This window comes from Rhinopithecus bieti, unplaced genomic scaffold (genome assembly GCF_001698545.2).
Source record: "Rhinopithecus bieti isolate Rb0 unplaced genomic scaffold, ASM169854v2 scaffold_14839, whole genome shotgun sequence".
NCBI classification, from domain to species: Eukaryota; Metazoa; Chordata; class Mammalia; order Primates; family Cercopithecidae; genus Rhinopithecus; species Rhinopithecus bieti.
In genome coordinates this window covers 2235273-2252042 of record NW_016808133.1, presented here as the reverse complement: position 1 = coordinate 2252042, position 16770 = coordinate 2235273, and the positions used below count along the sequence as shown (strand labels likewise).

General features: G+C 45.4%; 1 protein-coding gene across 2 annotated transcripts in view; it reads right to left on the bottom strand.

Annotated features, from left to right (window-relative positions):
* Nucleotides 1-16770, bottom strand: part of ABCB10 (ATP binding cassette subfamily B member 10) — a 42972-nt gene that overhangs the window by 25231 nt on the left and 971 nt on the right. The window contains exons 2-5 of one of the 2 annotated variants that reach the window (XM_017885589.1): nucleotides 16453-16770; nucleotides 7879-8079; nucleotides 6136-6338; nucleotides 463-597 (exon numbers count right to left, since the gene is read on the bottom strand). In XM_017885589.1, the coding sequence (XP_017741078.1) occupies nucleotides 463-597; nucleotides 6136-6338; nucleotides 7879-8079; nucleotides 16453-16770 (857 nt within the window). The remainder of the gene's footprint in view (nucleotides 1-462; nucleotides 598-6135; nucleotides 6339-7878; nucleotides 8080-16452) is intronic. The other variant, XM_017885588.1, reaches the window with a different exon arrangement.

Here is a 16770-nt window from a genome sequence, read left to right as displayed (position 1 = left end):
GGAAGGAAGGAAGGAAGGAAGGAAGGAAGGAAGGGAAGGAAGGAAGGGAAGGGAAGGAAGGAAAGGAAGGAAAGGAAGGAAAGGAAGGAAAGGAAAGAAAGGAAGGGAAGGAAGGGAAGAAAGGGAAGAAAGAAAGGGAAGGAAGGAAGGAAGGAAGGAAGGAAGGAAGGAAGGAAGGAAGGAAGGAAAGAAAGAAAAGAAAAAAGAAAAGAAATAGTGATAGTAAGAAGTGAGGACTCCACAAAATGTTTAGTCGAGTTGGATCTACTTTGAGATATGGGTAGAAACCTAGTCTAGAAAACAGAGTAGTTTAAGTTTCTGGGATCTTGGGGTAATTTCTAATGAAAGGAAAGGAAGGCACTTTATTGAAAAACCTAAGCACATCCCTTAGGATCTGCCATCTAGGATCCTGGCCGTGATCCCATTCTGCTGGAAACCACGCGGATGAGAAGGGGCTTTTACCTGAGTGGCTTGTGCCAGGGAATCCTGGGTGACTTTGGTCAGTTTCCGTAGATATCGTCCATAAATTACAGCAATGATTGACACTGGAGGCACCACGCTCAAAACAAAGGTGGCCAGATTAGGTGAGATAAAAAACTGTCAAAAACAAAAAAAATTGAGAGGTGTTTGTTACATAGGGTGGCAAGACATTCTCATTACCTACGATAGGGGAGTGTGTGTAGGGGTGTGTCTTTGTGTGTGTGAGTATTTAAATTAACAGCAGGCTTGAAGGTACTGTTCCCAAGTTGTTACATCCTGTTTGGGTGGAATTTTTCAGACATCTTTATTCTTCACAAAACCCCATAAATATTCAGCATGCCACACAGAAGAAATGTGACAAGCAATTGCTGAAGAAAGAATCCTCAGGCCAATACTAGATCAGACCATGCTGTTTAACAACAGAGTGGGAAGAGACAGGATGAGTGTGGCAGAGGCCCATTCTGCTCCACACTCCAGACCACATCAGGAGTTGTATATTCAGGTCTGAACCACCTGCAGGCACTGAACAACCAGAGCAACATGTCCCATCAAAATGACCAAGATGCTGAAGTTACCAAAAAACCTCACACTGGGTAGGGTGCAGTGGCTCACGCCTGTAATCTCAGTACTTTGGGAGGCCAAGGCAGGTGGATCACCTGAGGTCAGGAGTTCAAGACCAGTCTGACCAACATGGTGGAAACCCCATCTCTACTAAAAATACAAAAAGTAGCTGGGTGTTGGGGTGCATGCCTGTAATCTCAGGTACTCGGCAGACTGAGGCAGCAGAATTGCTTGAACCCGGGAGGTGGAGGTTGCAGTGAGCCAAGATTAAGTCACTGCACTCCAGCCTGGATAACAAGAGCAAAACTCTGTCTCAAAACAAAAACAAAAACAAAAACCACACATTGCATGAGAAACAGTCAACAGAGGACTTGGAGGGCACAACCACCAAGTCGAAGAAGAATTAAAGCTGCTTTCATGGCTCAGTGGACTGAAGTCTGCAGGATGGATCTGGGCTCAACATACCGAGAAGCTTCTAGCAACTGGAATTGCTGAAAGGATAACCTAACTTCTAGAAGTAAGTAACAGAGGCTTTCCCTGTCAACCTTGCAATTTGGTGATTGTACTTTCAATAGTACCAGCATCTCTTTGACAAATTCCTAAAATCTACCATATCTCATTTGCACAGAAAATAGTATAATCAGTACAAGGCTAAATAATACTAACAAAAAGCCGCAAACTGACATGTAAGTGGATGGATCAACCAATCATTCACTCATTCATTTACTCATTCAACAAGTTGTTACTGAGTGCCTATGTTACTGAGTGCAAGCACTATTCCAGGCACCTGGGAGATAACCAACCCTCACAGAGTTTTCACGCAAGAAAGAAGAGATGAGACTTAGATAACAAACAAGTATAAGAGAGAGAAAGTATCACTTCAGATGTAACATGATCTTGGAAGACCTCTCCACCAAGAGGGAAGAGCCATTGCATAAAGACCCTGAGGCAGAAAGGAGGTTGGCACCTTCACAGAGGAGCAAGCAGATGTGTACACAAATGTCCCACCCTGAGAAGACAAGTCCATCAGGACACCTGGGGTGAGCCTCACGGAGCATAATCATATCTCTGATGGTCACCATCAGGACATGAGACCAACAGGACAGGTCTAACACTTCTGGGGCCTGAACACAACTGATGTCAAATGAACCAACTGAACAGGTGTCCTCTGTGTGGGGCAGGCACAGTTCATCAAGATTCTCCTGGAACTGTCCCAGAACCACCCCCTTCCTTCACTGTGGTTCCATACTTAATGAAAAACCTTCTGGCCAGGCGCAGTGGCTCAAGCCTGTAATCCCAGCACTTTGGGAGGCCGAGATGAGTGGATCACGAGGTCAGGAGATCGAGACCACCCTGGCTAACATGGTGAAACCCAGTCTCTACTAAAAAAATGTAAAAAACTAGCCGGGCGAGGTGGCGGGCGCCCATAGTCCCAGCTACTCGGGAGGCTGAGGCTGGAGAATGGCCTGAACCCAGGAGGCGGAGCTTACAGTGAGCTGAGATCCAGCCAGACAGAGCAAGACTCTGTCTCAAAAAAAACAAAACAAAACAAACCCAAAAAACCTTCTGATGACTAATACAGCGTCCTGGCACCATAATGAAGTGTTTTGAGTAATAGAAATGGGCTAGGCATGGGGGCTCACAACTGTAATCCTAGCATTTTGGGAGGCTGAGGTGGGTGGATCGCTTGAGCCCAGGAGTTCAAAACCAGTGGGCTGGGCAACATGGTGAGACACTGTCTCTATAGAAAAAAATACAAAAATTAGCCGGGCATGGTGGTGCACGCCTGTAGTTCCAGCTACTTGGGAGGCTGATGTAGGAGGATTGCTAGAGCTCGGGAGGTGGAGGGTGCAGTGAGCCAAGATGACACCACTGCACTACAGCCTAGGCACCAGAGTGAGACCTTGTTTCACACACACACACACACACAAAATTGGAATAGCAGAAACACAACTTAATAGTAGGAAGGCCCACTATGTAAATTGATACATTGGCAGTATGGCATACACAGTATCAGGTTCTCATAATTGGACATCTCCTATGTCAGGTCCATGAGTTTGTGCAGGAGAAACAAAGTCACATTTCTGATCCCCTAGAGCCAAAGATCAGATGCTAGGTGAAGCCACTTCCTGAGGCCCTTTTATAGACTGAATGTTTCCCCCTGAAATTCATGTGTTGAAGCCTTAACCCCCAGCATGGCTGTATTTGGAGATGGGGCCTCTAAGAAAGTAACTAAAGTTAAATGAGGTCATTAAGTGTGGGGCCACAATCCAACAGGATTAGTGTCCTTAGACACTCTAGAGCACACTCTCTCTCTACTATGTGAGCACATGGCAAGATGGCAGCTGCCTACAAGCCAAGAGAAGAAGCCTCAGAATGAAGCTATTTTGCTAGTACCTTGATCCTGGACTTCCAACCTCCAGAACTGTGAGAAATACATTTCTTTTGTTTCAGCCACCCAGTCTGTGGTATTATTATGGCAGCCCAAACAGACCCCTTTGAATTGCTCATCTGATCCTACACTGAATTCCCTTTCCTTGTTACGAAAAGTACCCCAAGTGATTTTTTCCCAGCTTGAACTCTTCCTGATCCCCCAAACTATTCATATTTGGAAAATGGCATGTTAGTGCAGGAAGGGTCCTCTTCCAGAGGTTTGCTTCTCTCTTAGCTGGAAAATCATGAGTTTTCAAAGCTGATTTTCTTCTCTTTTTTTTTTTTTTTTTTGAGACGGAGTCTCGCTTTGTCGCCCAGGCTGGAGTGCAGTGGCACCATCTCAGCTCACTGCAAGCTCTGCCTCCTGGGTTCATGCCATTCTCCTGCCTCACCCTCCGAGTAGCTAGGACTACAGGCACGCACCACCACGCCCGGCTAATTTGCAAAGCTGTTTTTCATTCCGTAAGTCAGATCTAATAGGCAACACAACCTTCCTCTCTGAACTGAGTGCTTCATGGGACACGAAGGATAAAATTCAAGCTTTTCCACTTGTGAGAAAGGATTATTTACAGTTCTTATTCCACAGGTCTAGAACTGCACTGCCCAAAACGACAGCCTTACATGGCCACTGGAAACTTGAAATTTGGCAGGTATGACTGAGACACTGAAGTTTTAATTGTATTTAGGTTTAATTAAAATTTAAAAGCCTATACTCCATTCAGTTATTGGCAAACTATTAAGTATGTCTGGAAAAAATGAGTATGTCAAACTACTTTTTCAATTGTACATTTTATAAAATCTAAATATAGATCAAGTACTTTCAATGAAAATTTAGCATTCGAATTAAGATGCTCCATAAGTAGAGCATACACACCAGATTTGGAAATGCAGCTGACCTTTGAACAACACAGGTTTGAACTGCATGGGTCAACTTAAGCATAGATTTTCTTCCATCTCTGCCACCCCTGAGACAGCAAGAACAACTTTGCTTCCTCTTCCCAGTCTACTTAGTATGAAGACAATGAGGATAAACACTTTTATGATGGGCCAGGCACGGTGGCTCACGCCTGTAATCCCAGCACTTTGGGAGGCCAAGGTGGGCAGATCACGAGGTCAAGACCAGCCTGGCCAACATAGTGAAACCCCATCTCTACTAAAAATACAAAAAAATTAGTGAGGTGTGGTGGCGGGCGCCTATAATCCCAGCTACTCGGGAGGCTGAGGCAGGAGAATCACTTGAATCCAGGAGGCAGAGTTTGCAGTGAGCCAAGATCCCGCCATTGCACTCCAGCCTGGACGACAGTGCAAGACTCTGTCTCAAAACAAAACAAAACAAAACAAACTTTTATGACGATCCACTTCCACTTAATAAATAATAAATATATTTTACCTTCCTTATGATTTTCTTAATAACACTTCCTTTTATCTAGCTTATTCTGTTATAAAAACATAGTATATAATACATATAACACACCAAATACATGGTAATTGACTGTTTATGTTATCAGTAAGGCTTCTGGTCAACAGTAGGCTACTAGTAGTTAAGTTTTTGGGGAGTCAAAAGTTATACTTTGATTTTTGACTGTGTGGGGTTCAGTGTCCCAACCCCTGCATTGTTCAAGGGTCAACTATAATATGAAAGAAATAATATAAAATACCTCATTAATAATTTTGATATTAATTACATGTTGAGATGACAATAATTTGTTTATACTGGCTTAAACAAAACATTATTAAAATTAATCTCAGCCAGATATGGTGGCTCAAGCCTGTAATCCCAGCACTTTGGGAGGCCGAGGCAGGAGGATCACTTGAGGCCAAGAGTTGGAGACCAGCCTGGGCAACATAAAGAGATCCTGCCTCTACAAAAAATATATATATATATTTTAAATTAGCCAGACTTGGTGGTGTGTGCCTGTAGTCCCAGATACTTGGGAGACTGAGGTAGGAGAATCACTTGAGTCCAGGAGTTTATGACTGCAGGGAGCTATGATCTTGCCACTGTACTCCAGCCTGGGTAACAGAGTAACACTCTGTCTCTAAAAAAAAAATTAAATTAAAAAAATAAAATTAATCTGATTGGCTTCTTTTTGCTTTTTTAAATGTGGCTACTGAAACATTAAAATCACATATGTGGCTTGCATTGCCTCTCTACCGACCTGCAGCACTGGGCTAAACAGAAATACTGGTTGGAGAGGTAAGGCAAGTAGACAGGACAGGCACAAGCCACCCAGTTAAGGAAAGGAAAAAAGGCCGTGGGAATGAAGAGCTCTCCCCTTAAAAGAGCACAGTTTGACTTACACACACAGAGGAATGGAATTTAGTCACTGCTTGGCGCCACCCACAGGGTAGTACCCAGTGCTCCTTCTACCTGATGCTCTTTTCTGCCATAATACCCCGGGTTCACACATCTTAGAATACCCAGCAGTAACACAAGAGTCCGTTTTCCAGATAATCACTCATTCTGGAGAAATGAAGGTACAAGAGGCCATGCAGGTAGAGGCAATCCCCATGTTCCAGCAGCCTCTGCAATAGCACTTTTGGCTCTAGGCACTTACAGAATGATGCGAATCGCTCACCTTGAGCTCATCTCACACTTGAGAGGCCTGGTGCAAGCCAAGCCCTGGCAGGAAGGTACCAAGGGGAACCAGGCCAACATACCATCATGCTGATGCCTACAGAAGCCTGGGCCCCAGCCCTGAGCCCATCTGAGAGGTTTTCAGTCACTGAGCGCCCCAGGAGTTCAGTGTCTGATGAGAGGCGGTTAATCAATTCTCCTGTGCGAGTCTTGTCAAAGAAAGCAACCTCCTGCCTCAGGATGGAGGAGAATAACGAAGTTCTCAGCCTATTCACAATGCGCTGACCTGCAAAAGCAAACACGAACAGGCTCACCAGGGGTAAAGACATCCATTACCATTATGGGACAGCCACCTACTGTGCAGCAGCTTGGCCTGGAGTTGTAACCCTTCTGAGCAATGCAGCCTCTGAGCGTGTCTGCTGCACGTATCCCATGGGGAGAAAGAGCCTTTCCCAAACCAGGCACATTAACTGTCATGCACTACTAACAGCACTTTTCTCTTATTAACTACAGACTGTGGGGGCTAGTGAGAGGATATAGGAATAAAATAAATATAACATGACTCAGAGGCTTTTTCTATTTTACTTTTTTTTTTTTTTTAAGAGACTGGGTCTTGCTCTATCACCCAGGCTTGAATGCAGTGGCATGATCATAGTTCACTATAGCTTCAACCTTGTGGCTCAAGCCATCCTCCCACCTCAGCCTCCTAGGTAGCTGAAACTACAGACGTCTGCCACTACACCCAGCTAACTTATTTTTAGTACAGACGGAGTCTTGCTATGTGGCTCAGGCTGGTCTCAAACTCATGGGCTCAAGCAATCCTCCTGCCTCAGCCTCCCAAAGTGCTAGGATTACAGGCGTGAACCATCACATTTGGCCGAGAGTTTTTTAAGGTATTATTTACAAAGAAGTTTTACTACATTAACTTCCAAAAGCTCATTTTGTTCCTCCCTGGAAACCTTTTCCTGTATTGAACCTTTAAATGGCAAGAACAGTTAATCATCCACAGAGTTAAATGGAGAGCAACCAACTTCCAGTTGGTGTCCCGGGTTCTCTCATTATTGTGGCAGTGACCTGCCTGTACCAAGGAGATCTCTTCACAGAAATACTAACAAAGTTATCATCCCAGCTGCTACTTAAGGAGAAACACAAGCATGGGGCATGTAAATGGGTTTCTGAAGCCTTCAGGAAGCCTCAGAAGTCCAGCTTCATGGCCAGGGGCCTCATTTTCTTTTTTCCTTTTTTTTTTTTTTTTTTTTTGAGATGGAGTCTCACTCTGTCTCCCAGGCTGGAGGACCCCCAGCAGTGGTGTGATCTGGGCTTACTGCAACCTCCACCTCCTGGGTTCAAGTGAGTCTCCTGCCTCAGCCTCCTGAAGTAGCTGAGATTACAGGTGCACGCCACCACGCCTGGCTAATTTTTGTATTTTTAGTAGAGTCGGGGTTTCACCATGTTGGCTAGGCTGGTCTCAAACTCCTGACCTCATGATCCACCTGCCTCGGCCTCCCAAAGTGCTGGGATTACAGGCGTGATCCACCACACCCAGCCTGAGGGGCTTATTTCCAAACCTCCCGTAAGACCAACATTATTGCCCTTACAGCTCAACTTCAACTATAACAGAAGAGTTGAGAATAGTGCTTGATCTAAAATAATCTGTACCTCCAACATCTGGGCAGTCATTGGGCTCTATCCCCACTTAACGGGATGCCAGGAAGAGAGGAAAAGAGAATGGAGCCTGGAGCACATGAGATTCGAGCCTGAACAAACCCACAGGACTCTACATCTTCTTCAGGATGACTCACATCCCTGAGAGGAGAGACTGTTACCTGAAGTTTGCATGAGGTAGACACGAATGGCATTGGCGGCAGCACCACACAGAAACACACCACTGAGCCCAAGGCAGAGGCGGGTCAGGTTGTCGCTGTAGTCCACAGTGGGGTTGGTATAGATGACATCGATGATCTTCCCCAGGAAGAAAGGGGCAGACATGGAGATAACACTGGATATCGTGAGAAATCCAACCGCAGCTAGAAAACACAAGCACTCTCAATGCTCAGGGTGCTTCAGCAAAGGGGCTGTCGCTGGGGTGCTGAGTCCAGGAGGTTTCCTTGCCAAATAAACTGTTTTCAGAGTATGCGTTGATCTCAGTCTCTAGCAGTTTCCTCCTTTTTGCTCCTCAACCCCTGACTCAAGGGAAGAACCAAATGGTTCCAGGTGATAACAAGCAGGCTAAGGAAGTGAGTGATCATATCTGAACCAGAGAAGATGACTTCTTAGTCTGATCAACTCTTCCTCACCAACAAAAACTGGGAGCCAACTACGGAACCCGTTCTGGCCAGCCCCTCCCTCCCTGTCTCTTGATTTTGGTGTTCATCTCAGATCATATTTTTCCTCCATTCATGCTATACATGCAATACTCCTTGGCATCTAACTGTACTGTAACTTGAAGATCAAGCTGTCTAGTTAAAGCCCTTGATTACATCTAGTATCTCAAAACCCTCTTGTCTACAGCCATACACTCCGAACGCACCCAATCCTGTCTGACCTCAGAAGCTACGCAGGGTGAGGTCTCATTAGTACCTGGATGGGAAACTGCCTGGGAATACAAGGCGCTGTAGGCCTTAAGCAAACAAACAACCCATTCTAGAGAACTTTTGGAAAACAGTTTCACGGATCATTACAAACAAGCAAATGTCAATAAAATGTGATATATTGCTTCTTAATATTATATTATTGCTTTGGGAAATATCAACACGATATGAAAATAAATACGAACAGAATTGTTCATGCACCTAAAAAAAAGGCAAACAAGAGTCTTATCAGAAGAGAAATATTGGCTTGGCACAGTGGCTCATGCCTGTAATCCCAGCACTTTGGGAGGCTGAGGTGGGTGGGTCACTTCAGGTCAGGAGTTCAAGACCACCCTGGCCAACATGGTGAAACCCTGTCTCTACTAAAAAAAAAAATACAAAAAATTAGCCAGGTGTGGTGGTGCGCATCTGTAGTCCTAGCTACTTGGGAGGCTGAGGCAGGAGAATTGCTTGAACCTGGGAGGTGGAGGTTGCAGTGAGCCAAGATCATGCTGCTACACTCCACCCTGGGTGACAGAGCAAGACTCTGTCTCAAAAAATAAAAAATAGAAAAGAAAACCCAATTAGTAACAACACATATCACAGATAACTGCATTCATAATGAGAGATGAATTTTTTTAAAAGATAGTGACGGGGATCTCACTCTGTTGCCCAGGCTGGTATCAAACTCCTGGCCTCAAGCAGTCTTCCCATCTCAGACTTACAAAGTGCTGGGATTGCGGGCATGAGCCACTGCACCTAGCCAAAAGTATTATTTTTATATAACCTTCATAAAGAGTCCAGAGCAAACTCAGTGCCAACTGGACATTTAGTCGACAGAGTTCTAGGAAGAACATAGGCCTTTTTAAGTGGGGAACATTTTGAACAATTGCTCTTGCCCCTCCTTAAGGTCTTTATTCTAAAGTCCCCTCCCCAAAGAGGCCTGCTCTGACAGCCTCACTTAAAATACAGACACCCTACACTGCTCACCTCACTCCCTCTCCATTTGTGTTCTCGAAGCTCCTACCTTTCAGCATTCTAAATGTTTCATTTGTTTCTTTAGTTTCTCTCTCCATTAGGACAGAAAAGATTTTGGCCTGGTTTGTCACCGATTGCCTACATTGACAGACACATAGGAAAATCTCAATCACTATTTGTTGAATGAACAAACAAATAAATTGAACTTTGGCAATAGAGCAATAACATCTATCAGATCAAAATTCTTCAATAACCTAAGCAGAAATGTGAGCTCTGGCAGCTCATAAAGTTCATATGCCTGGCTTAAAAACCCACAATCACAATCTAACTGAAAAATAGGAAGCTGGGCAAGGGCCACTTCATTCTGACGTAAAGCCCGGGGTCTTGTTTCAAAGCACCATGCTTCTTACAACAGTGCCCAAGGGGGCCCGAAGGCCCAAAGGACGGGGAGAGTGTCTAACTTGAGGTTCCGAATACCTCAGCCTCGATGAACTGACAGCTCCAGAAGGAGTCATCCTGGCAAATTCGGGATTCAGCAGAAAATTCCTTTTGTCCTTCATCAGTAGCTAATCTCTTTCGCCTCAGTGAGTAACTCCGAAAGCACAGTGTGCATGACCTGCTATATAAAGGTCTACCTCTTCCCTCCTCCTCTAGTTTTCTAAATCAGTTATGATTCTACGATGAGAATCTACATGACATGAATGAAATGCCCCCTGATTATGATTCTGAGTCTTGTTCTCACATAGTAATGATGCTGATTACAAAGAAAAAGTAATTTAGCTGAATCCAAATTAATTTCAGGATATCCCTCCACACTTTTACTTTTAATAATCATTTAAAATTATCAGCTTGTTTTGTTGACATTTGCTTCTTTGTCCAACTTGAATAAGAAAAGTAAAACAAAAGATATTTTTCAGCTTTTAGTTAAGCGGATTCTTGTTAATGAAGATCTGACTACGTATCACTGTCTTCTGATATTAATGAATACTTCAGACTCGCTCCATAAACATCATTTCAGATTCCACCACAAGCCCTGGACACAACTGAGCATACTGCAATTCTGAAATTCTCCTACACTTTTTCTCCATAGTTAAGTCTCTTGCTTGCCCCCACCCTTGCCTGATGTGGCCCCAGCAACTTCTCCCATTATCTATTTCTTGAGAGATACCTTCAAGTATCTTTGTTACCTCATTCTACTGAATTGTGGCAAAGATGGAAACAAATATCCTTCAAAAGAATGGGGAAGGAAAATCTGAAATGCAGATTGCTGGACATCAGGGCTGGATAGAAGGACAAAGGCTGGGGGTGGTTGGAGGAGGCTGTACACTGTGCCTACCACCTGCCACTGCTGAACACAGCACCCATCTGGTTGTATCAGGCAGGTACAGCAATCCCCACTGTCATTCAAGAACTCAAAGGCAGCACTTCAGAGCCCTCACCATTATCTGAAGGATCTGGCATTCATCATCTTAAATCCTCCCTTTCACCCTCATCTTATCCTCCTTTTTCAGAGAGGAATCTCGAACACAGAGAGAGGGAGCCTATGCAAGGTCTCCCAGTTTACACAATGCAGAACCACATTCTGCGACAAAACCTGTCCTTGGTATCTTCCCATGTCCCAAGCAGAGGAAGCAGCACCGGCCTCACCTGGGAGTCACGGAAGGGAGCAGAAAGCCTAGCAGGATGGAGCAGGGGCAGAGACCTCATGGGTGCACAGGCAGGAGAACTGAGAAATGAAATGAAGGCTCTAGATGATAGAACAGAAGGATTTTTTGGCAAGGTTGGCCTAAAAAGGCTTTACACTGGGAAATGATACAGCCAGATTTGCTTTTTCTTTTTGAGATGGAGTTTCACTCTTGTTGCCCAGTGCAATGGCATGATCTCAACTCACTGCAACCTACACCTCCTGGGTTCAAGTGATTCTCCTGCCTCAGCCTCCCGAGTAGCTGGGATTACAGGCATGTGCCATCACGCCTGGCTAATTTTGTATTTTTAGTAGAGACAGGGTTTCTCCATGTTGGTCAGGCTGGTCTTGAGCTCCCGACCGCAGGTGATCTGCCTGTCTCAGCCTCCCAAAGTGCTGGGATTACAGGCATGAGCCACCGTGCCTGGCCAGATTTGCATTTTTAAATGATCCACTCCAGCCACAGAGTGAAAGGAGTCGCCATGAGAGCGCTGTTCCAGAGTCCTAGGTGAGAAGCAAACTTAGGATGAAGTAGGTTGGGGACAGAGGGATAAAGGGCAGAGAAAAGGACTGGAGAAATTTTTAAGAACTAGGACGTGATGACTGGTTGGATGTGAGCATTTTTCCTCTCTGAAAAATGAGGATAAGATGAGGGTTAAAGGGAGGATTTAGTATGATGAAGGCCTAACCTAGGGGGGCCGTTCTGAGGTTGAGTGGTCAGGATTGGGTTGGAACCCTGACCAACTCAACCTCAGAACCAGCCCTCCTAGGTTAGGCGTTCATTATCTTAAATCCTCCGTTTAAGCTCTGCCATCTAGCTGTTTGACCTTGCTTAAGTCACTCCATCTCTCTGTGCCATTTCCTCATCTGAAAAATGGCAGTAAAAACAATCCCTCCCTAATAGAATTACGAGTGAACTAGACACATATGCAAAGCATCTGGTACAATGCCCAGGGCTGAGTACACAAGACATATTAACTATTATCTTAACTACTATTGTTATCATTGTAAGAATGACCCATGCCTCTGGCCAAGGCCAAGAGGTTCACACTGCAGACTCTCTCACTGAGCCTAGAAACAGAAGAGGAAAGATGCTTTGTGGAGAAACGTAACTTTGGTTTTTAGACATGTTGGGTTTGCTGGAGTCTGGGACACATTTCCACAGATGCAGGCGGATGTGATGGAGAACACAGGAGTCAAGGGTGTGGGGGAGATGGAGGCTGAGTGAAGGGACTCAGCATCTGCGCTGGGTAGAGAATAAGTGAGGACATGAGGGGCTAACAGATGAGAAGGGAATAGAAGAAGCAGCCAGAGACTCTAGGTTCTGGAAATCTGGAGAAGATCCGAGCCCCCATGTGTCTGGTGCGAGATCAGACTGTCTCTGTCCATGCTATTAGCATGCTCTAGAGTTAGGGGTACCCCAAAGACAAAATTAAAAAAAACAGTTAGGGGTACCTGCCCCATGACCCATGGGGGACTCGCCGTGGACTCTAACAGACAAATGATGGGAGCCACCTAGGTAATTTAAACTTCTCTAGCTGCCACATTGTAAAAAGGAAGATGTAAAATTAATTTTAATGACATTTTACTTGACCCAATATATCCAAAATATTACCCACACATGATCAACATAAAAAATTGGTAAGGTATTTTACATTTTTTCTCTCTGGAATCTGGTGTGAGAGCACAGCTACAGAAGGCTCAGTTTCTCTGAAACAATGTATTTCCATAGCACACACACATCCCTGGCTTTCGGGGGCAGTTCCGATTTCAAAGGTTCATCCTCCCCAGTCTCCACAGGGCACTGTCCCTGTGGGATCTCCATCCTCACTGGGCTTCAGGAAGTAGCTACTCTGGCCTCCTTGCCCACCATACCCACAGCTTTTGTCATTATATTCACTGTGGTCACTCATGGTCCATCTTCATAAAATGTAACTACAAACTCAGCAAAAGCTGTCAGCAGGCTTCAGGTTCTCAGAGCAGTCCTGCCCTCAAACCACACACCCTTATCAGTAACTGCAGTGAGAGGAGCCCTCCCGAGTCCTCCACACAGGCACCAACCGAACACGCCCCAGTGGAGGGGATAGACGTGTACAGTCCAGTTTAACCAGAAGCCTGCCTGGGAGGTGTGGGGAAGGCATGCTGCCCCACCCCCGGAGCCCCCCACACAAAGAACCTCCAGGAGGCAGCTTTGCTCTAATCTCACAGTACTGTAGGGGCCCACATTTGTTCCTAAAACCCTGCCCCTAACTCATTCAGGTCAGTCTCCTCTATCTGCCAGGCACAGCCAGAGGGTTCTGATGCAGTGTCGCTTATCCCATCAGTCCACACCCTGCTCCTCCTCAAGCACCTGCATCTTTTAAGATTCCTTCTGGCCAGAGTGATAAGATGGAGAATTATCAGTGAAGAGGGACCTTACATCTGTATGAAGATAGCTGCAAATCCCTCCCCAAAGGGGCGGTTAGGCCTGCCTTAGGAGAGGAATGGAACACAGTGATGCTAAAGCTGCTTTCGGCACACGTCTGTACACAGGTCATGGTAGACTGTGTTTTTAAAGTTTCTGATACAAACTACTTATCAAAGTTTTCTGTTCACAAAATTTAGGAGGCATACTCAGCAAAATGCTGAGACAGATGGAGGTATTATTATTAAAATATAAAGCTGTGTTTTTGAAAAAAGATTTTGTATTTTCTAAAATTAACAAATTAACATTGCAATTCCTTTTCAGCTCAGCTTTTTTAGTGTTTTGATTAGAAAATACACACACACTATTGCTCTTTACCTCCAGCATTTCAAAGAGATGTGCCAACACCTCAGGCTGCTCTTAGAATTATACATTTTTTTTTTAAATTACAAATTAACAATGACCCCTACTTCCTCTTGATCCTAACTGGCTTTAATATATAATGACTTCTCAGGAAATCATACATCTAAATAAGGGCTTTTTATCAGATATCCTCATAACATATAATATGTATTTATCTGTTTGACAGCAAGAAAAAAAAAAAAAAAAAATTGTGGCAACCCTAGGCTTGTTTCTTCAAATTATACATTCATAATTTCTCAATGTGGTGGAACAAAATATATCCTGTTCTTAAAACAGAAAGAAGGCTGGGTGCGGTGGCTCACACCTGTAATCCCAGCACCTTTGGGATGGGCAGATCACCTGAGGTCGGGAGTTCAAGACCACCCTGACCAACACGGAGAAACTCTTGTCTCTAAAAATACAAAATTAGCTGGGTATGGTGGCATATGCCTGTAATCCCAGCTACTTGGGAGGCTGAGGCAGGAGAATTGCTTGAACCTGGGAGGCGGAGGTTGCGGTCAGACGAGATCATGCTATGGCACTCCAGCCTGGGCAACAAGAGCAAAACTCCAGCTCAAAAAAAAAAAAAAAAAAAAAAAAGGTACAAGCTGGGTGTGGTGGCACATGCCTGTAGTCCCAACTACTCAGGAGGTAGAGGCAGGGCTGCTTGAGCTGAGGAGTTCGACACAAGTCTCAGCAACACAGTGAGACCCCTATCTCAGAAAAACAAAAGGCAGAAAGAAAAAAGGAGACACAGTCTTGCCTTGTTTAAGGCTGTCACCAAAACATACTAGTATGGCAGGATATCGGGGGACAGAGTAAGGGCTCACAGGAACAATGGTCATGGGATAAGCAGGACTGGGCACCTGTAGGCACCACCAAAGCCTGACATCTAAACACCATTCCTGACATCTAGTATTTCACAAACAAAACAGAACTGGATTCCCTTACACTTACTTTGAGTCACATACAGAAGTGGTGGGCGCACCCTATGATGCTTAGGGTTTCTAAAGGCCTCACTCTGTACCTGGTGGTATGGTCATTTATTCCTGCACTGAAAGCGCTCTGAGTGCCTGCTCTGTGCTGTGCACATGCTAAGAACTGGAGACAGAAAGATGAATCAGACAGTCCCTGTCTCAAGCAGCTCAAAGTCCAGTGAGAGCTCCTAGTCTCCAATGTTTTTAAAAAGAGAGAGAAAAGAAAGATTTTACATCAAAATCTACACTCAACCAACTGAAAAATGAAATAATTCTCTTTATACCCGAGTGATACCAACAGTCCCTCTAAGCTTTCATAGTAACTGGCAGATGAAAAGTCGCCACCCTAACTGCTCTCTTCCACTGTGCAAATCTACTCTAAATCCCAAATCACTACTCAGGAGGGTCCTTTCTAAAGCAATGGATTTGCAGCAAAGAATGCTTTTCTGGTGTTGCACCTGACAACCTCACAGGCCCCCTTCCACAGCCCACAGGTGCAGGTTGATCTCTATACATATGAATAGTTCATAGATGCTTCTCCCCACTAAGCCAGAAGCCCCAGCAGAAGCGGGAACCATGTTTCCTTGTGCATGCCACTGTAACCCCAGGGCCCAGTTCAGAATGACGGCTCAACAAATGTTTACAGAAGGAATGAAAATTTAGAGAAATCAAAAAAATTTTAGATCTTACAAGGCCCTTGCATCTAAACACTCCTCCAATTAATGGTTAAAAAATGAGGAGCTATAGAAAACTGTTCTATTTAAATTTTGTTTCTAAAAACATTCATTTTGGCTTCTTTAAAAAAAGTTACTCAATTACTGAACAGATGACTGGTTGGTGTGGACTGCTGAACACAGTCCTATAACTTCCTGCTTACCACTTAGCACAAGAGATGAGTGTGAAAGTTCTGCTTTCCGTTGTGAAAGCATTGGTGACTACTTGACAGACTCGCTTAAAGCAAATAATTTTTTTTGGTTAAAAAAAAAAAAAGTATAAATGCCTAATAACAAAATAGGCATATTTTTGGCTACAATTATTTTTTTCCAAGGAAAAACCTCCAGCTCATTTTGCTGCCTAAGCCAAAACAGATACTCCCACTAAGTTGGTGGCGGAACAGACCCAAAGATTCCAATAATGACATATACAATGTATGTCAACAAGAAAAAAAGTGTAAAATCTGCAAACGAGTCCCCAGCTAAGGCGAAATCTTGACAACGCTACTCCGAGGAGAGCTATCCCCTCCCTCCTCCGGGGTTAGGAGTGGCCCAGGAGAGGCGGCGGTGACAGGCGCTCTGCGGCCCGGCCGTGTCCCTCTCGGCGCCCCGGGACCCCGCGCGTGGAGAAGGAGCGGCCCGGCGGAGGGAAGTGGTCGGGGAGGGCCCTACCTGCCAGCCTCCGGCGCTCAGGGTACGCCAGCCCCAGGAGCTTCCGGGCTTCCGGGAGTTCGGCTGCCCCGGGGCGCAGCCGCCCGTTGTCCCCGGGAGGCGCCCCTGGCCCGCGCCGCCAGGCCTCGTCCCCTGCCCAGGCAGCGGCTGCGGGACCGCTCGGGAACCCGGCGCGCGGGAGCCGAGGAGCGCCCAGCCCAGCAAAAGCCCCGCACGTGCAGCTGCCGGGGGCCCGAGCCCACAGCCCCATGAGCCGCGCGAGGCCCAGGCCGCCCCCAGAGTAGCCCAGACCCCCGCCCCGGCAGCCGCTCCTCCAGC